Source organism: Dreissena polymorpha, chromosome 11, assembly GCF_020536995.1.
Source record: "Dreissena polymorpha isolate Duluth1 chromosome 11, UMN_Dpol_1.0, whole genome shotgun sequence".
Lineage (NCBI taxonomy): Eukaryota > Metazoa > Mollusca > Bivalvia > Myida > Dreissenidae > Dreissena > Dreissena polymorpha.
In genome coordinates this window covers 8,460,690-8,488,338 of record NC_068365.1, presented here as the reverse complement: position 1 = coordinate 8,488,338, position 27,649 = coordinate 8,460,690, and the positions used below count along the sequence as shown (strand labels likewise).

Sequence of the window (27,649 nt, the reverse complement as noted above, 5' to 3'; positions counted from 1 at the left end):
ACAAACTTCAAAGACAAAATGTACAATGATATTAAAGGTGTTCTAATAAAAATACAATCAGAAGGTTCAGCGCAGTGAGAGTCAGGTTATTTTTCGCAAGTTGTTCATGAGATTTGATTCTTAATCCTGATGGCGTCGATAAGATGCCAGCCACGTGTTGCATATGAAACTCCGTCCAAAACCGTGCAGCCGACAATTCGAATACAATGTATAAAATGTCGGATAAAAGTGTCATTTAATGTTCACTCCCACCCTACTTTGTTAACGTACACGCTTTATCTAAGTCATCCAATTGCTTCGAGACGAGAAATACTACTTGCATGGTCACGTCAATCACAGACTGTCTTCAATTCAATCACAGACATACATCATACCGCATCTTTGGCCAGTTATCATCGATTAAGACTTACCGCGTGATCAGTTCGCATTTATATACACGTTTCAGTTGTGATCAACAACATACCCGGATATGACAATGCAATTCAGATTTCTGTAATGTAGTCACATTCTAAAGTACAACAATAATTATACTTAAGTACATCAGTTATTTAACTAAAGTACATCAGTAATTGCACTTAAGTACATCAGTAAGTGTAATCAAGTACATCTGTAATGGTACTTACGTACATCAGTAATTGTACTAAAGTACATCAGTAATTGTAATCAAGTACATCTGTAATTGTACTAAAGTACATCAGTAAGTGTACTAAAGTACATCAGTAAGTGTACCAAAGTTCATCAGTAAGTGTACTTCAGTGCATTAGTAAGTGTACTTAATAACATCAGTAAGTGTACTTAAGAACATCAGTAATTGTACTAAAGTACATCAGTAATTGTACTTAAGTACATCAGTAATTGTATTCAAGTACATCAGTAATTGTATTTCAAGAACATCAGTAATTGTACTTAAGTGCATTAGGCATTTTAGTAAAATATATAAAGAATACAGAAAAAGTTATTGTAAAATGCTTAACGTTTTTGCTCATCTGAAACGCTAAAATGTTGGCTTAAAACGTCTACTCAATACGTCATACGGGTGAGACGAAGGATCTTAGTCAACACGGTGGATTTTTGACAGCCGCGACACTCAAGTATGGGCTCGGTGCCTAAGAAAACTTTAGCTTTTATTATATTTTCGTTTAAAGAAAGTCTCTCCGTAACAAAACTCTGGTTTAGGTGGAGAGTGTCGTCCGTTATTAGCTAGGTGGAGAGTGTCGTCCGTTATTAGCTAGGTGGAGAGTGTCGTCCGTTATTAGCTAGGTGGAGAGTGTCGTCCGTTATTAGCTAGGTGGAGAGTGTCGTCCGTTATTAGCTAGGTGGAGAGTGTCGTCCGTTATTAGCTAGGTGGAGAGTGTCGTCCGTTATTAGCTAGGTGGAGAGTGTCGTCCGTTATTAGCTAGGTGGAGAGTGTCGTCCGTTATTAGCTAGGTGGAGAGTGTCGTCCGTTATTAGCTTGTGCGGACTGAACAGGGTAATCTTGGACGACACTTTACGCACATGCGTAAAAACCCCTTCACAGAGCACGGTACATATATATTGTTTTTTAATGCTTAATAAAGACAAATATTTTGTTCATGTATTGGAAACTCATAGTTTGAAACACGGTGAATTAATTAAGTTACGGGCACATCCATTTTTTGCAAACTTATATAAATAAATCATTAAAAGTTTGAATTAACAAAATATGTGCACACAATTATTCTTGGAAAATTTGAATTATGGTAGGATAGTATTACTTAAGGTTAGAAATGCATGGTGTTCCAGTTTTTTTAAAAAGTTGGAATTGTATCGAAAAATTGCAAATATTATCGAACGGCTGCGTTCACGAAGGGTTTGAAATATGCCCGTTTACATAATTTTATTTATTTAACTTATATATTAAAGGGCAATCTATTAAATATAGTAAAACAACCGTTATATTGTTTCTATCGTTTTAGTTTGGTTGCAAAATGATAAATATGTGTACATGCATGGTATGGTTTAATAAAATCAAGTATAAATGTATATATATAAAAATTCTAAGAGATCAAAGAAAATAAAAGTAAAGAGTATTATACACTGGAGCCTTTGCCTAGTGCATACCATATTTATGGTCTGATTATACCAGATATGTTTGATTAATAATTTGTGAAACTCCAATAAGCGTTTCCATGACCACCATGCTGAATATAAATGATATGATATTTCTTTTCCTCAATATCAATAGACAGAAACAAACACAAATGCTTTCGGTCATAAAGAGAAACCTTACAACTCAAGAAATAGGCCTTCTATTATTATTATTATTATTATTATTATTATTATTATTATTATTATTATTATTATAATTATTATTATAATTATTATTATTATTGTTGTTGTTGTTGCTGTTGTCGTTGTTGTTGTTGTTCTTATAAAAAATTATCTTTATTAACAATGACTATTTTTTAATTGTATCCTTAAACACGGAAACTGATTTAAAAAAATGAAAATATGAGACATATAATATTAATATTAAATATAACCTGAAGTTTGATCATCATGTATCTGATTGGAAATGAACAAACACTAGGCAGTATTTTATTATTTTCATTTAAGAAAAACACAGTGCGGAAAATATGTTCGTAGCTGGTCCAACCTACCGTCATTTGAGCAAATAAACATTATATTTATTTTAAATATCTTGTTTAAAATTGTTTCATTGTTGACAAATGGTAAAACATTACCAAATTATCTATGAATAACTGTATAGACTGACAGAACGATATATATCTTGCTGTATCTTTCATTAGGTCGTATGTGAAGAGAGCTGGAGAGAAAGACATTTGCGTCTAACATTAAATTCATCATTACTATATTACTAAGTGGTCTATGGCAAGCGGTTCGACGTATAATCCCAAGAAACTTGGTTTTTACTGAGAAGTTAGGTTTCTATGAATGAGAACCTATGTTCTCATATGATCCCAAATGAAATCGTGTGTTCTCATGAAAACTAAGGATATCAGAGAGAGCGACGCGAAAAGCTGTCGAGAACCTAGGTTCTTGTGAAAACCTTTATTATCAAACGAGAACTTTGGTTCTCGCAAATTGTTTGGCTTTACTAACTAAGGATATCAGAGAGAGCGACGCGAAAAGCTGTCGAGAACCTAGGTTCTTGTGAAAACCTTTATTATCAAACGAGAACTTTGGGTCTCGCAAATTGTTTGGCTTTATTATCTGATAACTTAAGTTCTAGATTTAAACCTAGGTTTTCATGAAAATGTGTGTTTTTTTATAAACATTCGTTTAAATGTCTGACTGAAAACCGGGGTTCTGAAATAATAACTTTGGTTCTCATGAGAACCTAAGTTTTATGTGTCTATGTGCGTCGTCTCGCCGAGAACACGGGTTCTCGAGCGTAAACTAAGGTTTTCAATGAGATCACAGGTTTTTGAATTTATGTCAAGTTTACGCCGTCCGACGCGTAATTCTGGGAACTGAGGTTCTCATGAGAATTACGCTTCAGTTCTCGTCATGAGAACTATGGTTTTCACAGATTATTTAACGTCTGTCGAAACCTTGGTTTTCAAATGAGAAAATAGGCTATCGCTGTTGGATGCACATTTTATGATAACTTGGGTTCTGGTGAAAACCTATTATATCGAATACAAACTTGGGTTTTGGTTTGGAAGCCATGTGCAATCTTCAAGCGAGAAACTAGGTTCTCAGTAAAACCCTAGTTTCTTGGGATTATGCGTCGAACAGCTTGCCATAGTGGTCTTACTATGCTCTTTGTTTACAGATCTTGTCATTCTGATCTTTCTGAAAGACTGAAGACTGCCCATAAGAATGTAAATTGGCAAGATGAAAAAAGAAACAGGCTTCGCCTACCTTTACATTTAATACACTGTTCTAACGTTGAGTCTCTGACATAAACAGAGCTTATGGTCTATGTATGGGCGTAAAATATCGTCCCAGGTTAACCAGTGCAGTCCGAAAATGCTAATCTCAGACGACATTTTTTCGCCAAGACGGGATTTTCGTGAAGAAGAAATTTTTTACTACAAACTGTTCAACAACAACGGAAAGTTTTGTCCCTGAATAGAATGTGCGGACTATGCTGATTGCAGGCATATCTGCGACGATTCTTTCAGCACATGGTTTAAGCCCCGCTTCCCAAGATCGAGGCTAAAATGGTGTTTTCACGGGCTAAAATATGTCTCATAGACACCGTGTTTAAATGACTGAAGCAATCTACATTCCCATGGATTGCTTCGTTTTTTTTTAAAGATCAACCCAATCCCTCGTCCCTTATCAACATCGTAAAAACAATTGTTCGGGTCTTTGATATTTGATATTGTCAAATTAAATTTATAAAAAATAAACAATAAACCCTATCAAGAGTAATTAATAAGTATAAATCATTGCCAAAAACTTACAAATATTAATCACACATATATACTGATGGTTCAACAGAGATGAAATGAGTCTCGCTCTGTTAAGGCGGAGCTTTATGCATTTACGTCTAACTATGGTCGTCCCAGATTGACCTGTACGGTCCACACAGGCTAATCAGGGACGACACTTTCCGGAAAAACTTGATTTTTGCAAAGAAGTGACTTCCCTTTAACTAAAAATACCACAAAAACGTAAAGATTTGTCACTGATCTTCCTGTGTGGACATTTAAATTAATCCCGTTTTCCGAGAACGTGGCTCAAATTAACCTTTATAATAGTTCACATTGATTGATCGACGCAGCTGTTCAGACCGAGTAATAAAAGATCCCCTCGTTAAACTATTTTACGTAACAAAACTCAATCCATTTAACCCGCTTTGTTTCTTCAGGAGAAGAGTGCGATATCGTTGGTATACAAAACACACCTCTGTTCTATTTTGATAATGCATGTGGACCATGCTCTGTGAAAAAGGGGTTAAATGCATATGCGTGAGGTGTCGTCTCAGATAAGCCTGTGCAGTCCGCCAAGGCTAATCAGGGACGACACTTTCCGCTTTTATATTTTACGGGTTAAGGAAGTCTCTTCTTAGCAAAAATTCAGTGTATGTGGAAAGTGTTTACCTGATAAGCCTGTACGGACTGCACAGGCTAATCTGGGGCGTCACTTTACGCACATGAATTAAACACATTTTTCATAGAGCGCGGATATTATGAATTTTTCATATCGCACGTTGCATCCCCACACTGAGAGTCTCCACCCTTTGGCTGTATTATTATGCCCCGGTGGGTATTTGGGGAATTTCTTACCTAGATATTGGCGGCCCGTTTGTCCGCAATTTCTACCGGATTTGATGTTTACAAAATGAATATGATAGGCCCGTTTCTGTGATGGTCTGTCGTGATTAATTGTCCGATTTTTAATCGGATTTACGGCATCAGACATTGATAATCACTTATGTACATACAAACGATTTAATCAGCTCGCGATCTGTTCTGGAAAAACCTAGGCACGCGCAAAGGCGATCTAGACTCTACATGGGTTATTACATTACCCTCCCCCATCTCGACTTCAACAACATAACTAACCCAGATAACTATACCAAACACTGGTTGTTGTCTACGTTGAATTTCTGACTTCGTGTCGCTATCATACACAATAACAGCACACACGAAATACGTTCATTCATGACTGTGAAATCTGCTGTGCCAACAAAACATACTTCCAGGCAATCCCAGTTTTCGGCACACGGTGTATTGATTTTCCGTTCCAAGCATATAACTCGTGATTTCACTTTTCTATATAGTAAATTCATCGTTTAACTTTATTATGCAATGTTCAGAACGAAAATGAAACAATGCTAAATATGATTTAGCCGAACTACTTACCGATAACTTTCGTATTTATCCGTACACGATTACTTCAGTTAGCACTATTTTCCACGGTTTGAGAATACCCGGCGTTTTACATCACTAACACAACTATTCCACGTTTATTGCACACGTGCTCTTTTCCTGGCCATTTCTAAGGAAATAACCTGTTTACTTTGAAAATTCTCACTAAAGCGAGGGCATTTAATTTCCAGTTAATCTATTACTGTTGTTACCAATTCATATATTCGTTTCCAAAGGGAAGTACAGCTGTGCATAAATCACCCTCGTTTTGAAAGCGAGGCAGAATCTCCCGATCGATGCTACTGTAGCAGACGATATCGGGAATAATCGCGCCAGCGACCAGAACAGTAGCGCGTATGTCCGCAAAGACGAAAGCTTGCTGTTAATATTCAAGTATATAAGCCAAACATAATTTTAAAATCACTACTATGGCAAAAATAGTCATACTATGATTTTTAAAGAACATGCAATTCTACCTTAGTTCGATGATAATTATTTCGCACACGTTGTTGCCAATAATGATGATCCAATTCTAAAAACCGTACATCGAGGCATCTGGTACTTGGTTGTTAATTGCGAACCAATAATCAATGTAGTGTTCTCCCGTACAACAATACGACTGCGTCCACAGTAGCTGTATTTTTCGCACAAATAATCATTTATCAGTGATTTTGATCACCTGGACTTTGGTTGGTGTGGGTAATAATAATTGTATGCGTTTTGGTGCGGCGATGCTGGGGTGTAACGATAGCAACTGTAGGCGTGCACTTCATGCTGAACATATGATGGCAGATGCATGCGATGTATATAATAACAAATATTGACCTTATTAAAACACTCTTGATGTTGTTGTAACACAATTGATGTTGAAATATTGTATATAGTAAAACTATATAAAATAGAGATGTCAATACTTCGGAAGAAAACATTAGATTAAATTAAACTTAAGTTTTTAGTCCCAAATTATTATGAATTATTATTTAAAATTAATCGTAGCGATAGGTCTTCGTGGATAAGCTCCATTAATGACAAAATGAGAATTGTTTGCGACGTTTTCTGTTCTTTTATTTCTGATTATCATAAACATTAAAAAATATTGATGTATTGTATTTTTATGAATGAAACCCTTATATCAATAACACGAGGGAATGTTACACCACTGCACTTGCTCATATATATATATATATATATATATATATATATATATATATATATATATATATATATATATATATATATATACCAATACATAGTGCCAGTTACGCGGTCTCTGTAGTTTTCAGACTGTACTTACGAGGTCAATATAAAAAACGGGGTCTATATACAACCCCGCAATCTAGGCTCCTTTAATTACTATGAGGGGGGTGTAGGGGAGGTAATGCAATCAAATCTCACAATAAGGTCTTAAATCGAAAACCACAATCAGGTCTGAAATTGAAATTGTATATACCTCGCAAATAAGTTCGCTATATATTTCCTTGTATAAGACGTTAAATAAATGACGTATTTATATACAATAATAATAGTAGGTACCCCTATATACCTTAATTCGTGTTTATATCGGATAAAAAAGGGTATGGAGATACATGTATTTAAAGTGGGAACCCCATAACCTATTTCTAAATCAGAGACCCCGTAACTGGCCATATGTGTGAATATATATATATATATATATATATATATATATTTATTTATTTTTTAATGTCGTTAAATGTTTTTACCTTCCAATGTATGTTTGTTAGAATAATCTTAAATAACTTTAAAATAAACCGACACTGTTTTATAAAATAATGCTTTCACTGGGATACGAAACCGGGAACTTTGGAAGGCAACGCTATAATGTGCCTCCACCAGAGCGTTGTGGTCGATAAGATTGACAGCGTATTTTAAACGTGAGCCGCTTTCTCGGAAAACTGTTCTAAATGCACGAGCGTAACGCGTCGTCCCAGATTAGTCTGTGCAGTCTGCACATGCTAATCAGGGACGACATTTTCCGCTTAAATGTTATTTCTCGTTCAAAGGAAGTATCTTCTTAGGACAAATCCTGTGAAGGCGGAAAGTGTTGTCCCTGATTAGCCTGTGCGGACTAAACATGCTTATAGTTTTCCAGAAAGCAACACAAAATGTTATAATAAAAATGAGTCGCGTTGTGAGAAAACTGGGCATAATGCATGTTCGTAAAGTGTCGTCCCATGTTAGCCCGTGCAGTCCGGACAGGCTAATCAGGAACGACACTTTCCGCTTTTATGATATATTTCGTTTAAATGAAGACTCTTCTTAGCATAAATCAAGTTTAGGCGGAAAGTGTCGTCCCTGATTAGCCTGTGCGGACTACACAGGCTAATCTGAGACGACACTTTACGCACCTGCATTATAAAATTGTAATTTGTATTGTTCTATTTCTACAATTCACGCTGTCATTTCATTATCAGGTTATTGAAAGGGACTTGTTCAAAGGTATGGTACTTTCCAATAAAAAATCGGATAATAGATCTATCTTCAGAAATGAAAGTACACATCGTATTCAAACAAGCAAAAACACGTAAAACAAATAAAGATGAGTATATAAAATATCTATGAAAGGCCATCATCGACATCTGCAAAACAAAACAGATTTTGGAGCGCGTTGTGGCGGAAGTACATGTTTTACGAATAAGATATTGAAAAGGGCTTTTTAATGACCAATTGATAGCGCGGAATGGTAAATTGGAAGCGCGGAATAGAAGTAACTTATTGTTAATTGACGAATATAACTATTACCAATGTTGCTGATATATCCAACAAAGCAAGATCTTACTACTATGCTGACAGCGGATATCGCCAAGCCATTACCACCCTTTAACCGTCTTTATTGTTTACGCAGATTTGCTTCCCTTTAGACAAATGATGGTAGCTTGTTATTATCAATAGTAATAAAAAAATGCCTTTTTCGACACAGATGGAAACTCGAGTGCCATAAAACAATCTCAATTTCTAATTCTTGGAAATGAAAAAGAATGACACTGTTTAAATCTGGAATATCAACTTTTCACTCGTGTGGGTTTTTAATGTACATAAAAGTTACTTAAATGTTGACATTAGCGATTAAAACAGTTTCTCACAGTTATCGACGAACAAATTGAACTGCAGATAAAAATGAATAATATTGCTCTTTTTGTGAAATGAACGAATGAATACGAATTTTATTTTTTCTTTACGAAACTATTGTTTTGTTTAGCTTAGATATACGTCACTTAATGTATATTGCAGTCTCATAAGCACACAAATTCTGGGACAACCTATTCGTTCATAATAATATGGTAACAGAACGGCGCTCGAATTGAATCCATATTAACGGACTCCAAGAGCCTTTGATAATATTAGCTATGACAGCTCTGAGAGTCCGTATGCACCTCTTCATAAACACAATCGCAGTTCTGCGCAGAGATTCCGTGCGCTTCACTAAACATACGTCGTTCGTTACCAATTAAGGAAACGATGAATACACTTCAAAAACGCATTAAATTTACCTAAATGACAGCCTACAGACGTTATCCTATGCATGCAACCTAAAAAAAACACGAAGATGTTTCAACACACTATTCTTGCTGACAGTGTTATGTTTAATTTTGGAGCAGTGTAAATATTCGACATCTGTTCGACATCGTTGTCGACTTAGGCTACATCAAACATCTTGATGTGCAAAAGATTGGTGTACTGCAACCTAACCGAAAGCGACACTTAAAGTCGGCAACATTACGACAGTTTGCCAATATGGTGGATAGAGAGTACGAAATAATAACAAAGTAAGTCAAAATCAATTATTTTTTGCTTTAATGGTACCATTTGCATGAGTTTGTGATTTCGACAGGTAATTGTGGATAAGTTTTTGCAGTAACAGTGATCAAATTTTGCACCTGAAGACAATCGACAGCGCCTTCCAACTCTCACCAATCCTTTGGTTTATAAAGCTGAGAGTTGAATTATTGCAACTAAGGTCTAATGTTCGACCCCCGCCCAAACCTCACCTTCACTCGTATTGCGCATAAGACGTTTAAGTTTTGTCGAATCTACCATAAATTACTAAAATTCATGAATCACATGTGAAAACAGCATGTGTAACACACACAATATTAGAAACGACATGCTAGGTTTATAAGGCCGTAAGAAGGTCACTTAATGTCTAATTACAAGATCTATATTGAAGTAGACAAACACCAAGTTTTAACGAAAATGAAAAATACAGTTCTAATAATTACTATAGCGAGCTTGGTGTAGAAGGTGATTCCACCAGGCACGTAAAGACCCGGCAACTCGCATTTGCAACGTAACACACATTTCACGGGGTTCAGTGCATGTTGAAAGCGTGTCTCGGCTTTCTGTCAGATGTGTCACGTGCAGACAACGCATGTTGAAATCTTGTCACGACTTTCTTTCGGGGTTAAAACATATGAATAAATAAGGCCACAAATAAAATTCCAATTCTTTTACCAAGTCGGCTTTCCCACTTTCAAAAGGATGTGCAATAATATGCACAGATCTTCCCAATTTTTATTTAATATCACTTATTAATCAATGTAAGTTAGTCTTCGTTTGATTTAGAGAATGTAGCTATTATCATCGAAAACTCAACAGTTTATTGTTCAGATATGATAGACCATTGCAAACATGATCGGAAACTGAACTGCGAATACTTATACACACACTTTCAACGTTATACTTCCAACCAAACTGAAGTATGTGACCAGAAGTTGCTTTTCTGTACATCGCAAATATTATTTGAACTTTATCCAACTTGTCCAAAATGAATATCCAAACTGGGTTTCAAATCAAGCATGCAATATCTAAATGTCATCAAGACAAAAAAAATACAAACCAAAGTTATTGACGGAACACTACCGTCTAGTTTTAGATACCACAAACATTACCACCAAGATTCATTATGATTAGATGTAAACTATTTGGAGATCGGTCAAGGTGAGTTTTGCTATTTTATAATTCAAAGGCCAAAATTAAGAAGTTTTTTATCAAGCTAGTTAGCGAACTTGGTTGAGCTATTAAGCAAATCAACATTATTACCAAGTTGCATGATTTAAACTGTATGAGTTATTAAGCAGCAAGGAGATCAGACAACTTTACTAAGGCACATTTCTGGTCTGTTATCGAACTTGGTTGAGATTATATGAACACAAGCATAAACAGCAATTTTCAATATGATCCGATGTAAACTGTCTGAGTTACAAAGCGGATAAGGTAAACATGGCTATTTTACATAATTAAATGGTCATGGCACAGACGTGATTATACGATCTGAAATACGCACCATGTCTGTTACAAGTATCTTAAAATGCTTTTTAACTGTTTATTTAAAGTGGTGGTTTACACAGATTCGTTAAAAACGTCATTCATAATATTTGAACTTAATTTGCGTTTGATCTATACACTTTTTTACATTAAATAATATAATTTTTATTATATGATATGTATATCATAATTATTAAAAAAACTATGTACTCGCGTGTGATCTATTACACGTAATATAAGGTAATTAAAATACGTAAGATTTTTACTGTCTTTCAGTTACTCCTAGAATGTTTTTCCTGACTATGTTATGATTTAATACACTTCTGAAAAACAGTCTGAACCAAATAAAAAACGATTAAACAGTTTATAAGCGTTTACAAGTTGTTTTTTTTATATTATGACACTTAAAATAAGTGTGTAAAGTTATATAATTCCTCGAGAGTTGCTGACTTGATGGAATGTAAAAAATGGTATTTTTCAAATTGCGTTAATGTTAATAAAAGTAACAACGATTTATTCAACAGATACACGCAGGCTAATCAGGGAAGACGCTTTCCGCCTAGACTGGATTTTCGTTTTTAAGAGACTTCCTTTAAATGAAGAAATCCATAAAAGTGGAATGTGTCGTAACTGATTAGTATATATAACAAAGTCTCTATAAGCCTTGTATTATTTAAACCAAAACGCTGTATTTATTTTATGCCGAAGCTTTCGACCTCGCGGTCTTCATCAGCGGCCATATATATATATATATATATATATATATATATATATATATATATATATATATATATATATATATATATATATATATATATGTAAGGTTCACACTGCTAATGCTTATTTACTGCTGCAGTATCACCGGATCAAACCTAATACAAAAAGACGATTTTAAAACGTACATGTAAACATTTTTCCAAACACTTTTGTATGCACCGTCTCAAATGCATGACGATCAGAAATAAAATGTATATTAAGATTGACGATGTGTGCTTTTCTTGAAAATATTTTAGGCCTAACTGTAATATTTATTAATTGTCGCTGTGGTGTAGTGGATATGGTGTCCGCCTAGCGATCGGGAGGTCATGGGTTCGATCCCCACTGCGGGAGCGTTCTTTAGATTTCCCCCATAGACACCAAGTACTGGTTCTAGTTTCAGGAAACGGACTCGAAAGCGTTTCAAATAAGCCTAAGGCTTTCTATGCAATCGAGCTAAAATAAATATGTTTAAACTAATATTTAACACATATCATGAGTAGAAGTATTTTATTGAACATCATAAACGCATGACTTTTCTCAAAGAGCGGTCATTCAGTTCGGCACGTGACTCTAGCCCGTGACTCTAGCACGTGACCCCGCGGACAGAGAACGTTGTAGAGTTGTGGTTGTCGATCTCGGCATGGTACGTGTTGCAGAATGAGTACCTGAAGATTGGAAGACAATATTCAATAAACGGTTAATAAATAGTATATCGTCGAAAACGGTTACGGATTGCTCTGAGAAGTACGAAATTCTCATCCGGTTGCCAGAATTTCATATCGAGACTGTATTTTCGTTAAGTAGAGACTTTCCTTAACCGAAAAAATCCATAACAGCGGAAATTGCCGTACCTTTGCAGACTGCTCATGCTTATCTGGGACGACACTTTATGCACATGAATTAAAACCAGTTTTCCCATAACGCGGTTCATAAACTCTGAACTCACTTGCGACTCTCGTCCGCCTGCCATAAGGTGACGCCAAGCAGGTGCCAATCATCCGGGTATGAGGAGCTAATGAAGGGCGTGGTTATCTTCTCGTACCGCAGGGTCAGATGGGTGGGAGAACCCACGTTGACGCGGCTGTGGTAACGCAGGGCCAGGGTGTCCTTGCCGAGGTGCACCAGGTTGTTTCTACAAGCAGAAAATAATTGAGCCTCGCTCTGAGAAAACGGGTCTTAATGCATGTGCGTAAAGTGCCGTCCCAGATTTACGTGTGCAGTCCACACAGGCTAATCAGGGACGACACTTTTCGCCTTTACTGTTTTTTCGGTAAGAATCTTCTTTTAAACGATAATGAGTGGAAACTGACATCCCTGATTAGCCTGTGCGCAGTGCACATGCTAATTTATCACGACACTTAACGCACATGCATTAAGCCATGTTTTCACAGAACGAGGGTCAATTTAAAATGCACAGGCATTTTTAGTCATGGCAAATGATATAACATGTGATCTCAGTGTATTGTCAAATAGTTAGAATGTATAAACCAATAATAACTCATGCATCAGAAACCTCCAACTATAGCTCTAATAGTCGAATGTGTCGGCCTACTACTAATAGGTAACGTGCAATATACACCATTGTATTCACCTCGCTCTGGGAAGAAGGAAACTTTATGCATGTGCGTAAAGCGCCACCACATATTAGCATGCGCAGTCCGCACAGACAAATTAGAGACGCACGTTCCTCCTTAACTCGATTTTCAAAAGAGACTCCCTTGAAACGAAAAATTTCATAAGACGGAAAGGGTCGCCCATGATCAGCCTGTGTGGACTGCATAGTGACTTATCTGGGACGACACTTTACGCACAGGCATTAAGCCATGTGGACTGCACAGTGACTCATCTTGGACGACACTTTACGCACAGGCATTAAGCCATGTGGACTGCACAGTGACTTATCTGGGACGACACTTTACGCACAGGCATTAAGCCATGTTTCCCTAGAGAGAGGCTCATATAGCAAGGTACATGTCGCACACATTATTTAGATGATGATGATGATGTAGTTTTTTATGATGATGACGTTGATGTTGATGTTGTTGATGATGATGATGATGATGATGATGATGATGATGATGATGATGATGATGATGATGATGATGATGCTGATGTTGATGATGATGATGATGATGATGATGATGATGATGATGATGATGATGATGATGATGATGATGATGAGAAGGATGACGAGGAGGAGGAGGAGGATAACGATGATGATACGCACTTCATAAGGGCAGTGGGTCCGATAGTGGCGTTGGTTCCCTCAAGGGTCATGTACAAGATGCCGTCGAAGTTGTTGAGGCTACTTATGTTCACCTGATACGTGTACTCTGCAAACAAACGGTACGTCAATGCGTTAACGACGTTAGGGTTCAAATTGTACTTCATCTTGGTCAGGGCACAGCTGCTCAGACGTTAGCTTGACTGGCCGTAAATGCTTTTAGAAACCGCCTTTGTGATCTATGCGCCAGCTTGACTGGATGAAGTTGACCTAACTCGACTAGGCGGCATTGAGCATAGTCAGAAATTAATTGAGCCATGTTCTAAGAAAACTGGACTTGTGCATGTGTCGTCCCAGATTAGACTGTGCAGTCTGCACTGGCTAGCCAAGGACGACGCTTTCCGCCGACAATGGATTTTCGTTTAGAATAGACTGCCTTCAAACGAAAAATTCCATAAAAGCGGAAAATGCCTTCCCTGATTTGCCTGTACGGATGGCACAGCCTAATCTGGGAGGGCACTTCACAAACATGCATTAAGCCCAATTTGCCCAGAACGAGGCTTCATAGTTCTTGTCTTAGATCAATGTTTTATTCTAACATAAACATTCATTTACGCTACTGGTGCATGAAGATAACATTTCTTATTGTTACCATTCCTTAACTCTTTAAGTGCTGGAACCGAATTTTGAAGGCCTTTGCAAACAGTTTGGATCATCAGGATCCAAACTGTTTGCTATTCTGATAGTATTCTTTGAAAAAAAATCGAAGAAAGTGCTAATTTTAGAAATTCAGCAGACGGCATTTTAGCAGACGACAAATTTCCCAGCATGCAAAGGGTTAAAAAAGCTAGAATCACACGGTATTATAATCGAAACAAAAAAGGAAATTTTCTTACGGCAGAAAGAATCTGTCGACTCGGTGTTGAGATAAAAGTTGCCCCTGAGTCCTTTGCTCGGGTCGGCGTGGTAACCCATGCGCGCGCACGAGTCATCGGTGCATTTCACGCAGTGTCCTTGGTCGAATTCCCCGAGGGTGGCGCACTTCCAGGCGGTGAAGGGGCACTGGGAGTTGATTGACTCCGTGAAGTAGTAGTAGGAGCGTTCGTGGCTGCACGCTAAGGCCTCCTCCGCCGCTAAATAATGAGGCGCATTAACCCTTTTATGCCGAGTGGACTAAGCGTCTTAAAAGGCTCTTGCAAACAGCATAGACCCAGATGAGACGCCGCATGATGCGGCGTCTCATCAGGGTCTGCGCTGTTTGCTTTAAGGAATTTCTGTAAGAAATATTCTTAATATAGAAATAGATATACTAGACATCCCTAATATTGGCAATAAATTGATCCAATTTAGAAGGATGGGAGAGCCCACTAGGCATAAATGGGTTAATATAGATACCAATTTTTTAATTTTTCTATTGAAAATCGCGTATACACAATATAGTTAGATAACATGCACATATTGAAAATACCGTAAACATTGAAAAACGTTGACAAGGCTGCCCACGATGTCGCGCCGAGCTTGTCGACGGCGTCGGCAGCGCATCCGGGCTGCCTCTCTCCTCCGTTCGGATAAAAGTCCACATGACCAAGCGGGTGAGTGGCCCCGAAACCGATGTTCTTGACCCCACCGGCGTCCGTGTGCATGACGTCTACGAAGTCTGCGTCGCTGGGGTCCAATCGAACTTTGATATCTGTGTCCTCAAAATAGGGACTCGCGGGGTCGAGACCTTTTAAACAAAGTATGCTTATAGCTAACACAGTCGTATCGACGTTTAATATGGGAGCAGTGTTCTGAAGAAGTGGACTTGAAATACCGTCCTAGATAAGCATTTGCAGTCCACACTGGCTAATCAGGGACGACATTCTCCGCCTACATTGATTTTTTGCTAATTTGAGACTTTCTTTTAATGAAAAAGACCATAAAAGCGGAAAGTGTCGTCCCTGATAAGACTATGTGGACTGCACAGGCTAAAGTGGAACAAATAGTATTATAATAATAGAATAATATTATTGAATGGTAAAGATACAAATTAAAACTGCCGTACATTCACACGCACATTTACAGATAACGTTTGATTATTTTTTGCGTTGGTCAATAACACTTATAATATTCCCGATGTGTCCAATGCAGATAAACAATATTTGGTATGTTTTTACTAGATTTTTAGGCCACAGATACGGGTATTCGGGTAAAAAAAATAAGGTTAAATAACACTTCCCAATTGCCCGACTTTGCGTTTGTCGGAATACATATTGACCATGAACACATGTGTTGTTTTCTTAGAATTCAGTGGTCAGAGATGGAGATTTACGTTGTTGGTGTTGTTTCTTTCTGGACGTTGCTGCGGTCATTCAGCGAAATAAACTTAGCATGTGCAGTCCTCACAGGCTTATAAGGGACGACAGTTTCCGCCTCAACTAGATTTTTGTTAGGAACGGATTTCCTTACAACGACGAATTAATGAAAAGCGGAAAGCGTCGTCTATGATAAGCCCGTGTGGACTGCACTATTTTGGTGTTTATTGTTATTTTCATTTAATTCAATACCATATGGTGAAGAGCATTCTGAGCTGAATGCATTTAAAAGTAGAGGGTGTGTCGTGTAGTATGTAAGGAAGAACGAAATGCATCAGAATTCGCTGTTTAAGGCTACTTTTTATGTGATTACAACCCGTTATTGCGCACGTTTCCCGCAGAAGCCTCAAATCTTACAACATATAGATCAATGAAATCAGTGTACAATCATTTAGTATACTGCCACCTTAAACCCTTTACTTTGAAGGTCGACATACGAAAGCGCACGAGTTTATTACCTTAATTTCTATCAAACATTTATCAGCAGATGATAATAGTAATACAGGCTTCTCTCATTCATATGAACTTTCTTAGTTTAAACCTATTTATTTTAGCTCGATTGCATCGAAAGCCTAAGCTTATATAAACGCTCTCGAGTCCGTTTCCTGGGCCTAGAACCAGTACTTGGTGTTTATGGGGGAGATCTAAAGAACGCTCCCTTGTGGGGATCGAACCCGTGACCTCCCGGTTGCTAGGCGGACACCATATCCATTACACCACGGCAACCTTTTTTGAACATTTTGTTTCAATGAAACGCAGAAAAATTTTATTGGACACATTTTACAAGCTGTATTTACTAAAGGACACTGAATTGTTATGTTAATCTAAGTATTTAAAACTACGGATTTTTTTAGTAACAGTTTTTTGGAACCGAACAAAATACAATGATGCCACCTTATAGGACTTAATAATAAATTCCCTGGACATGATACATAATTATGACATTATAAAATGTCAACATAATGGTTCGGGTTTCCCCTCTGCTCATTGTTTGAAAGAAAATTTCATTTTTTATGCTCCTAGAATTGAAGAGACATCATTTAAACAAAAGCTTCCATAAAAGCGGAAAGTGTCAACGATTTCTCAGAGCGTGGCTCAACTATGCTCACCTGAGATGCGGCCTAGGTGTGTTATCCTTTCCCCGGCGTACCCGGCGATATGCGCCCCCAGACTGTGGCCAATGATATGGAATTTTCCGGCGCTGGTTCCCGCCCTGGCGATGAGCGTGTTAATCAGCTGGGCCAGCTGGGCGCCAACAACGCGCGTGTTTGCTGTCGCCTGCTCGTATGGCAGCACTGCGCCTGCGTGCCAGTCGACGACGATGACGTTGAAAGCGTCCTGGCGAGGCAAAGATAACGTGTGGAACTTCTTTCTGGGAAAACTGGGCTGTATGCATGTGCGTCAAGTATCGTCCCAGATTAACCTGCGCAGGGACGACACTTTCCGCCTAAACTTTATTTTCGGTAAGGAGGGACTTCCTATATTATATTACTAGGAACCGTTGCCAATCAATATTGCAACAAATCGTTGTCAAACAAGACCTTCAAACACCTTTGTCTGCCAAGAGTAACACAAACCTTCGTCTATCAAGACAACCACAACAATGTTTCTAAAAGGCCCAGCCCGAACCGTTGTCTATCAAAGCACGGTCGCCCATTTCTTAGAAAGACAAACTAATCAATTGTCCATTAAGAATAGTAAAAATCTTTGTCAAGCAAGACTAGAGGATACTACAAACTGTTATGTATCAAGACAACATCAACAAAACATTATGTTTCAAGACTGTTGCAAACCGTGTTTTATAAAATAAATAAGTCCGCTGCCTTTAAATATTTCCCGTTAACAACACTGCCTGACCGTTGTCCATCAAAACAACCCTACCCTCTATCAAGCCAACCTCAAAACTCTGTAAACACTTTCACAAATATCTGTCAAAGCTACGGCAAACCGTTTACTTTCAAAACTACACAAAACCGTTGTTCAACAATACTTCATCAACCGGTTGCCTTTCAGAGCTATCCAAATCTCTATAAACACACACAGCCACCAAGACACATTGTTATCCTCAAAGACTGCCTCAGTTGTTCGGGAATGTTAGCGCAGACTGTTGGTCACACATGAACCTCGCTCTGGGTCAACTGGGCTTAATGCATGTACGTAAAGTGTAGCCCTTGTCTGTTCAGTCCGAACACGCTAATCAGGGAAGGCACTTTCCGCTTTTATTATTTTTCCGTTTATAAGAAGTCTCTTCTAAACGAACCTCCAATAAAATCGTAAAGCACATGCCTATATGGGAAGAAACTTTACGCATATTCAGTAAGCCCAGTTTTCCCAGAACGAGGCTCAAATGGGCTTTGCTCTGTGAAAAGAGGATTTGTGCATGTGCGTAAAGTGTGATTCCAGATTAGTCTGTGCAGTTCGCACAGGCTAATCAGGGACGACACTTTCCGCTGTTATGATATTTTCCGTTTAAAGAAAGTCTCTTCTTATCAAAAATCTAGTTTAGGCGGAAAGTGTCGTCCCTGATTAGCCTAAGCGGACTGCACAGGCTAATCTGGGACGACACTCTACGCACATGCATTATGCCCAGTTTTCCCAGAACGAGGCTCAAATAAACAACGCTTTATTCGGATATGCTGATAACCTCCCTGCTAATATGCTTTGACGTTCTAAATGGGTTTATTACGCAATTAGACGGTGATAGGTTGAGGTCAAGTAAAGAAGTTCTCCAAGTGGACCTCCTTAAACGATCACAAACCGTTGTACATCAAGACCGACTAACCTCGTGTATAGCAGGAAGCGAGTGCCGATGGTATCTGGGCTCGCGGGTACTACTGACAGGGGCCGGTGGGTGCTGAGGAAGGGGATACCGTTACTGAAGCAGCCCAGGTCCCCGTAGCACACCTGGTGGGGCAGGTGGCCCGTTATGGTGTCCAGTAAAAAACCTGCAATTGTCACGCCTGGCACAATTCTATCCTCGTACTAGTTTAAATCGTGTTACCTAAACGTGTACATCGACATATTTAAAAAAGTTTTCACTCTTGACTTTTTATCCCATTTTTTGCATCCTGGTCCTTTCGCCCCGCATGTTGCATCTTATTTTTTCAAGAATAATTTCGGTTTTATTTGTTATAACTATTATATGCTATGTTGTTATGTATGTAAGTAACTTATATTGATAAATGTACCTGATATGTTCTTTTAACTGAAATCAAACACTTTGTCGTGTCCACGTATTTTTTCTTTATTTTTGGCTTTCTCATTAGGAATATACAATGAACATCTTACAAAATTATTATTATTATTATTTAAATATTGATTAAGTCACCTAGATTTAATAAACTTTTTTTGTGTTTACTCATCTTTTAAGTTTATTCCGATCTTCCTATTTGGAGCATATAACATATATTTTTTAATATATTCGAAAAACACTGTATAAATTGAAATTTACACTTCTAATACATAATTTCATGTCATTAAGCTAGATTAAAAAAAATTCTCCGAAAGAACCTAACTTTGGTCTAAGACATATAAAGGTTAGATTTTTTTCCTCCCATTGCTTCAAAACGTTTTTTTTTATCATAGCTGTATCTTTAAGTTACCAGATGTATGTACAGATATCTACCATGACGTAACATGTTACCAGATGTATGTACAGATATCTACCATGACGTAACATGCCTTGAGCAACATCAACCGGTTACATTTTCTTTGTCATGTGTTATATGTGGACTGATGGTCATTTTTTCCTGAATAAATCATCTTATCCCTTGTAAAGAAATGAATTTAAGTCATTTAAATGCGCATTATGTCATCCCAGATGTGCAGTCCGCACAGGCTAATCAGGGACGACACTTTCCACATAAACTTGTTTTTCGGTAAGGAGGGACTTCATTGAAACTAAAATACCATAAAAGCGGAAAGTGTCGTCCCTGATTTGCCTGTGCGGACTGCACAGGCAAATCTGGGACGACACTTTTCGCACATGCGTTAAGCCCAGTTTTCTAAGATCGCGGCTAAAATTATATTTGAGCCTCGCTCAGGAAAAAAACAGGGTTAAATGCATGCGCGAAACATGTCACATATTAGCCTGTGCAGTCAACACAGGCTAATAAAGGAATACATATTCCGCGTTTATTATATTTTCGTATAAGGAAGTCTCTTCTTGTCGAAAATCCAGCACATGCATCAAGCTCGGTCTTCTCAGAGCGAGGCTGAATCAAAAGCCGTGGTTGTTTAAATTAGTCGCTATCTGAGAAAACGGTGCATAATGCATGTGCGTAAAGTGTCGTCCCAGATTAACATGTGCAGTCCGCACAGTCTAATCAGGGACGAGACTTTCCGCCTAAATTTGATTTTTTGCTAAGAAGAGACTTCGTTTAAAAGAAAAATGCCATAAAAGCAGAAAGTGTCGTCCCTGATAAGCCTGTGAAGATTGCACGGGCTAATATGGGACGACACTTTACGCACAGTTTTCTCAGAACGCGACTCAAATGTAAGGTTGTGCGTCAACATATAAAGCATTGTTTCCAGACTGGATAATTTCGAGACTAGATACTAAAGTAATTTGTAGAAATAAAACTACAACCTTCTCGTTTAATTCAGACGAAGGTACATTTGTATTCGAAATTGAAATGTTTGGTCTAACGTTAAAATTTGTTGTTGATTCTTATCTGCTCGGTACAGTCTAGTTCGATGCCAAGGTCACGATGTGAAATAGTGCTCACCAGTTACACGATATGACCGCGTGCGTTTTATATAAGATTATTTCTTTTAAAAATCAAACACGTATGTTACTTTCGATGATATTGTGAAAAGGCTAACTTTCCTACAACGGTCCTTCACAAGCCACTGGATGCCAATTCCACATAACAACACATATAAAAAGCATGCCTAAATGACCGTCGGCAGCGTACAGATAAATACGCCATTGGTTAAACACCAACATTACCGGTATTACATGTGAATTAAACATCGTGTATTACAGGTTGTTTAATTCACATTTAATAATGTTGATGTTTAACTTAACTTCTTATATAGGCAGATTTAAAAAGAACGCATTATACCCGTCGTAGATCCACAAAAAAGGACACAAAACAACACATAAATCCAGGTCATGTCTGAAGTTGAGGTCTCGAACGTGTCTATTAAAACCCGACTACAAATAGAAAGGAATTTTTACACGCCAGGTTTCTTTAAGCATTATCTCTTCCATTATCTCTTCCATTATCTCGTCTAACCTGGCACTTCTAAGATAACACTTTTCCTTAGTGTGTACAGTGAGGACAATGCCATCGAATCGATTGTGTGATTTAAGCCGCAAGATAAAGAGTATAAATTAAAATTAGTTCACGGTCATTTACGTAAATGGCGTTTATACATAAAAATATGTTTATGCAATCATTGTCAACAATACTTTGAACTAACGGACCGTTTAGGCATATGTGTTACCCTGATTTGGAACTTGAGTCACCGGGGCAGCCCAGTGCTTGCAGGCAGTGAGCGGAGGCAATTTAAGCGGTTTTAGTCACTGATAACAACAAGAAACATATGCATGCATTTGCAAGCGAGATATCCAGTCTTTATGGTCAGTAGAGAAGTTCCTTAAGCTGGGTTCCCACTGCCGATCAGATCAACTCGATCAAGCCCGACCAAGCGGTCAGGTGCTGGTCTGGTTCGGTCGGCATGAATGGTCGGGGGCGGTCGGCATTGGTCGGGCTTCCTACCCGATATTTTTTGAGATGTCAAAAAATATCAAGTAGCGGTCGAGTAGGAAATGGATCGAGATGCGCTCGGGAAGTGGTCGTGTATTAGTCGAGTAGAAGATCGAGTTGATCGTGAAGCAATCGTGTGTCGATCGTATTGATATCTTTTACACGATCTGTACCCGATCCTCTCGACCTCTACCCGAGTTATTTAGATCGCAACACGACCCAATCGACCTCTATTCGATTTGATGTACAGATTTACTAGACTGCTACCCGACGGCTACTCGACCGTACACGATCACTTCCCGATTGCTATTCGACCATACACGAGCTCATGTCACGATCTGTACCCGATCCACTCGACCTCTACCCGAGTTATTTTCGATCGCATCACGATCTGGTCGTGTGAATATCTGGTGGCGATCGAGCTGAGGTCCACTTGGTCAAGCTGAGATCGTATAGAGCTCGCGTATAGGTCGAGATGATCGAGCGGAAATCGGAAAGATGGTTGAGTGGACGTCGTGAATGAGTCGTGTGGGGGTCGTTTGTTATCGACAAGAGGTCGTGAATACCCTTTTTGGTCGAGCATGGTCGGGTTTGGTCTGGAAATTTCGGTGATCGGGATGATCGGATCGGCAGTGGGAACCTACCTTAAAAATTAGATAAAAATTTACAACATCTACACAGTTGAGTGCTTCAACTTCACGAGTCACAACAGAGGTGATATGCACACATTAACATCTGAACAAACATGGCACAATGCCCTAGAAAGACCATTAACCGCTAGCCATGTGCGACACCTTTTTTATATCAGTTTTTTTTCCAGTTTCCCTGACCTACTGAACCGCGTTTCGCCCATGTACACACATGGTAATTATCGCTTTTTTCTTAAGGACTATTTAAAAGGGATATTAAGACGGCATTTCGCGAAAATATAATATACACGTTTTCAAACAATCATTCCCACTTTCACTCACACATTTATCGAGAACATGTTCTACTGAAACACTAAGAAACAACAAAAACGATGTAAACATGTTTTATAGCAAGACCCCATATTGTTTCCAAGTTCCCGTCACTGAATTACTAGACATAACAAATAGGACGAATGTAATCACAATGGATATTTCAAGCTATTTAGTTTCATCTGAAATATATACCATTTCGGAGTGGCTAGTGCAGTAGATGGAAGCTGGAGGACCCGTCGGAAACCGCACCCGCCCGGTATCATCCACAAAAACGTTCCACAAAAGGAATTGAACCCGGGTCGCCAAAGTGAGAAGCGCGTGGACAAACCATTGCAATTACCGGACGCAAAGGAAATTCTACACCACGACAGCACCACACGAGTCGCGTTCTGAGAAAACTGGGCATAATGCATGTGCGTTAAGTGTTGTCCCAGATTAGTCTACGCAGTCCGCACAGGCTAATCAGGGACGACACTGTCCGCCTAAATTGGATTTTTTACTAAGAAGAGACTTCATTTAAACGAAAAATGTCATAAAAGCGGAGAGTGTCGTCCCTGATTAGCATGTACGGACTGCACAGGCTAATCTAGGACGACACGTGACGCACATGCATTATGCCCAGTTTTTTTAGAAAGCGACTCATGTGTAGAGTGCACAAAGCGGTTCTTCATGTATCATTCAAAGAAGTTTATAACTACTGATTTGTCCGCACGCGTGATTTGAGTGTAGCGGATACCTATTTATACATGCACGTCAAACACACCTGTATGCCGGGATTTATGTCGTAGACCTCTCTTATAGTTACTGACCGAGCTGGTCGGTACGTAAAATAAAGAAATCATCAAAATATTATATTTTAGCCGGCTTCATGATAAAAAGGGCCATATGCCAGGTGTAGCCAGTGAAGCACAAGACTATCCTGCGTATTCGGGCAGTGTGGCCAAGAGCTATATATATATATCAACAGAGAGTGCTTATTCGTATATCCACTTTCACTTAAAATTCAGACCATTTAAAGTGATATTAGATGCATCTAACAGTATATGCTATGTTTATATGTGTCTATCGCAACCGTTGTTTATTTTTGGTGTTTTCTCTTTATATACTCTTATATTTGTTAATGCAGCATCAACATACTAAAACAATATCCCGGAAAGAGAAAATAATGCATTTGAATATCAACCGTACTTTCGTTTTGACAACTGACGACAGGAATGATTCGATGTACGATGTGAATCTAAATTTAGTTTTAGTGCAGATTCGTTCATACGACACACGAACACTAACTCCGATCCTAATAAAGACAGTTCCGCTCAGCTTAGAGGACTGGGAAAGTCGTGTAAAATATCGAATATAATGTATATTTTTTTATAAACAACTGGTAGCAAGATGAGCTGTAGATAATTGGTCAGTTGCCACATTTTAACTAACTCTTATGAACTATTAATTCTTTTCTGCTCAATTTAACTGTGAACATGCGTCTTATATCACTTTAGCCAAATTTATTGTTTTCTTTTAATTTTGGTTTAAACTACATATTTTACGACTTCTACTTGTCAGTTTTCGCGGTTATGGTAAATATCGGAATCCAACTCAAACATACCAAAACCTACACGTACGGTAAGTTATATTTTGAATAAGCTATGGTAATCTAATTATATAACTATAAATGACATATTATATATGGACCATCCAAATAGCTAGAACAAGAGCTGTCAGAGGAACAGCGTGCTCGACTATTCGAGTGCTTGACAGTTATACGTAAGCCATCATGGAGAAATTGTTCATATTCAATAATTTATTAGACGATCTTTCGAAAATAAAAAAAGGATAAACAAAATATTTATTTTTTTGGGGGGGGGGGGGAAGAGGGGTGGGGGGTATAGAGGGGGGTATAATGTGGGTGTGTGGTAATTTATAAAGATGATGTTTAAAAAAAAATGTCTTTTTTTGGGGAGGGTGGGGGGTGAGACGGGGGTTATGTGTTTTAAAAAAAAAAATGTGGGGGGGGGGGGGGGTGGGTTCTGTGGGTTGGTGGGAGGGGGGTGGGGAGGGGGGGGGGGATGGTGGTATAATGTTTAATTTTTTTTTGGGGGGGGGGGGTTGGGGGTGTTCTGGTAGGGTTTGTGGGGGCTTGTTTGGGTGGAATCCATTGTGTTTTTCCTGTGTTGTTTTGTGTTTTCATAAAAAGTATAATAAATGTATCAGTAATTAGAAGTTGTGGAAAAACAAATGTTCCATTATCTAAGTGTAAAAGGGGCCATAATTATGTCAAAATGCTTGATACAGTGGTCTGCTCTGTTTATAGGTTGGGGTCATGTTGATACACAAGTATGCAACATATAAAAGCAATATGTCAAAGGATATAGGAAATATGGGGGGTAGTACGCAAACTTTAACATAATTTATCAATAATATGCATATTCTAAGTATAAAAGGGGCAATAATTATGACAAAATGCTTGATAGAGTTGTCTGCTCTTGTTTATAGGTTGGGGTGATGTTGGTAAACAAGTATACAAAATATAAAAGCAATATGTCAAGGGACAATGAAAATAAATTGGGTAGTACGAAAACTTTAACATTTTCTGCATACTATATATGCATATTCTAAGTGGAAAAGGGGCCATTATTATGACAAAATGCTTGATAGAGTTATCTGCTTTTGTTTATAGGTTGGGGTCATGTTGGTAAACAAGTATGCAAAATATGAAAGCAATATGTCAAGGGACAAAGAAAATATATTGGGTAGTACGAAAACTTTAACATTTGCACGCAGACGAAGACACCAGGGTGAGTAGGATAGCTCCACTATATATATTTCATATATAACAGTCGAGCTAATAAAAATACAAATGATGATTTTGTTAATTTTTGTTTTCGCTAGATTTAGATTTAGCAAGAATGGAAACTTCAAGGGCAAAGCCTGATACTTTATCAGTTTTTCACTTTATTTTGTGATATAACATCTTATAATTTCTCAATGCACAGTGTTTGACTCTAGGGCCTTCACCCCATCAAAGGGAGACTAAATCCTGGAATAATGAACTGTATGAACTTGACTACAAATTCAATGCATTAATTATAACATCCATTAACACAATATAACTCCATTTCTACAATATTTCATTGAGATATTGGCAATGGTTTAGTTCTCATGCATAGTTGTAAAACAAATAAAAAACATCAAACCATAATTACTTCAATTTAACCCAAAGCGAAACACTTTGGAATTGCCACTACAATAATTATAAGTCTATTACAATTTATACATCTGATTACATATAAAGACAGCTTGATATCAGTAAAATTCATAAACTTTGTTTGCTGAACAAACCAGTATCAAGAACATAAAGGCGGATGACAGCTGTTATGACCTACGTCGCTAACCTTTCAATAATGTCCTCACAAACAATGGACCCTCCATCTAAGAAAACAGTGTTTAACCCTTTACCACTAGATACGTATTTAAACCTTTACCACTTAAAACGTATTTAACCCTTTACCACTTAGATACGTATTTAACCCTTTACCACTTAGATACGTATTTCACCCTTTACCACTTAGATACGCATTTAATCTTTTACCGCTTAGATATGTATTTTCATGCCTTTGTCGTCCCTCAGAAAATTAATTTTAATTAACTTCCTTTCTTATTAGATTCAAATTTAAAGGGTTCATTCCAACCCTTAGATACTGATTAGCAGCAAACAGCATAATACCTGAACAGACTGAGAGTTACTCGCATGCTGTTCTGGTTTTATGCTGTTTGCACACCGCTACTTTTACTTTGCATCCGAGTGGGAAAGGGTTAATCATACCAAATTTTATGAAATTACCATGTAAAATAAAAAAGTTATGGAAATATTTGTGGGAAAAATATTTTTACGGTGCCGCCGCGATTTCGCGCTTAACTTTTATCCAAGAAAACGTACAACTGTTAAAAAGTATAATGATCATAACTTTTTTATTTTTTAAGATATTTGAAAAAAACAAAAAGTACTGAGTAAGTTTATTCTTCCTCTAAACAAATGACATATTTTTCATCACTTCCTTTATATTTGAAAAATCTGCTGGGTTGGTAGGTTAATGCATGTTCATAAAGTGTTGTCCCAGATAAGCGCATGCACTTGTATGGTATTTTCTGTAAAGGAAGTCTTTTCTTTCATGAAAATCCAGTTACAGCGGAAAGTGACGTCCCTGATGAGCCTGTACAAGACTGTCTCATGCATTAAGGCCTGTTTTCACAGAGCTAGGCTTCATTAGACACAAATATGCTTAAAATATGAACAAAGGTACCTCTAACTTGGAGGGTATACTTCTGCAAAAGGGACAGAAACTTACTATTCTATAAATTCACTTAAGTTTCCTGCCAATCATTAGGTTAGCTCCAAGTTATACTAATATTTAACATGGTATATGATTTAATTCAAGTATATACTATTCTTATAGAGTTAGGTTTACAAGTGTGAAAATTAAAAATTGTAAAGTTTCTTTCTTTAAGGTAAACAAATTTAAAATAAAATATGTTATCTCATCGTTTTGAA

The 27,649-nt window shown here is 37.8% G+C and overlaps 3 protein-coding genes across 8 annotated transcripts in view; all 3 read right to left on the bottom strand.

The window, feature by feature from the left end:
- The window catches only part of LOC127851499 (regulator of G-protein signaling 20-like), a 141,785-nt gene that overhangs the window by 39,682 nt on the left and 74,454 nt on the right, over positions 1–27,649 (bottom strand). The window lies entirely within an intron of this gene.
- The window catches only part of LOC127851495 (inactive pancreatic lipase-related protein 1-like), a 116,403-nt gene continuing 101,095 nt past the window's right edge, over positions 12,342–27,649 (bottom strand). The window contains exons 4-9 of one of the 6 annotated variants that reach the window (XM_052385295.1): positions 17,537–17,765; positions 15,542–15,799; positions 14,970–15,206; positions 14,077–14,182; positions 12,796–12,981; positions 12,342–12,514 (exon numbers count right to left, since the gene is read on the bottom strand). In XM_052385295.1, coding sequence (XP_052241255.1) covers positions 12,433–12,514; positions 12,796–12,981; positions 14,077–14,182; positions 14,970–15,206; positions 15,542–15,799; positions 17,537–17,765 — 1,098 coding nt within the window. In that variant the 3' untranslated portion in view covers positions 12,342–12,432. The remainder of the gene's footprint in view (positions 12,515–12,795; positions 12,982–14,076; positions 14,183–14,969; positions 15,207–15,541; positions 15,800–17,536; positions 17,766–27,649) is intronic. The other 5 variants (XM_052385296.1, XM_052385300.1, XM_052385299.1 and 2 more) reach the window with 5 other exon arrangements.
- LOC127851500 (pancreatic lipase-related protein 2-like) lies at positions 19,155–21,660 on the bottom strand. Its single transcript, XM_052385311.1, has 2 exons — positions 21,494–21,660; positions 19,155–19,372 (listed from the first exon to the last, which is right to left on the bottom strand). Exons 1-2 carry the CDS (start codon positions 21,543–21,545, stop codon positions 19,170–19,172), a joined length of 255 nt encoding a protein of 84 aa, XP_052241271.1. The 5' UTR covers positions 21,546–21,660; the 3' UTR covers positions 19,155–19,169.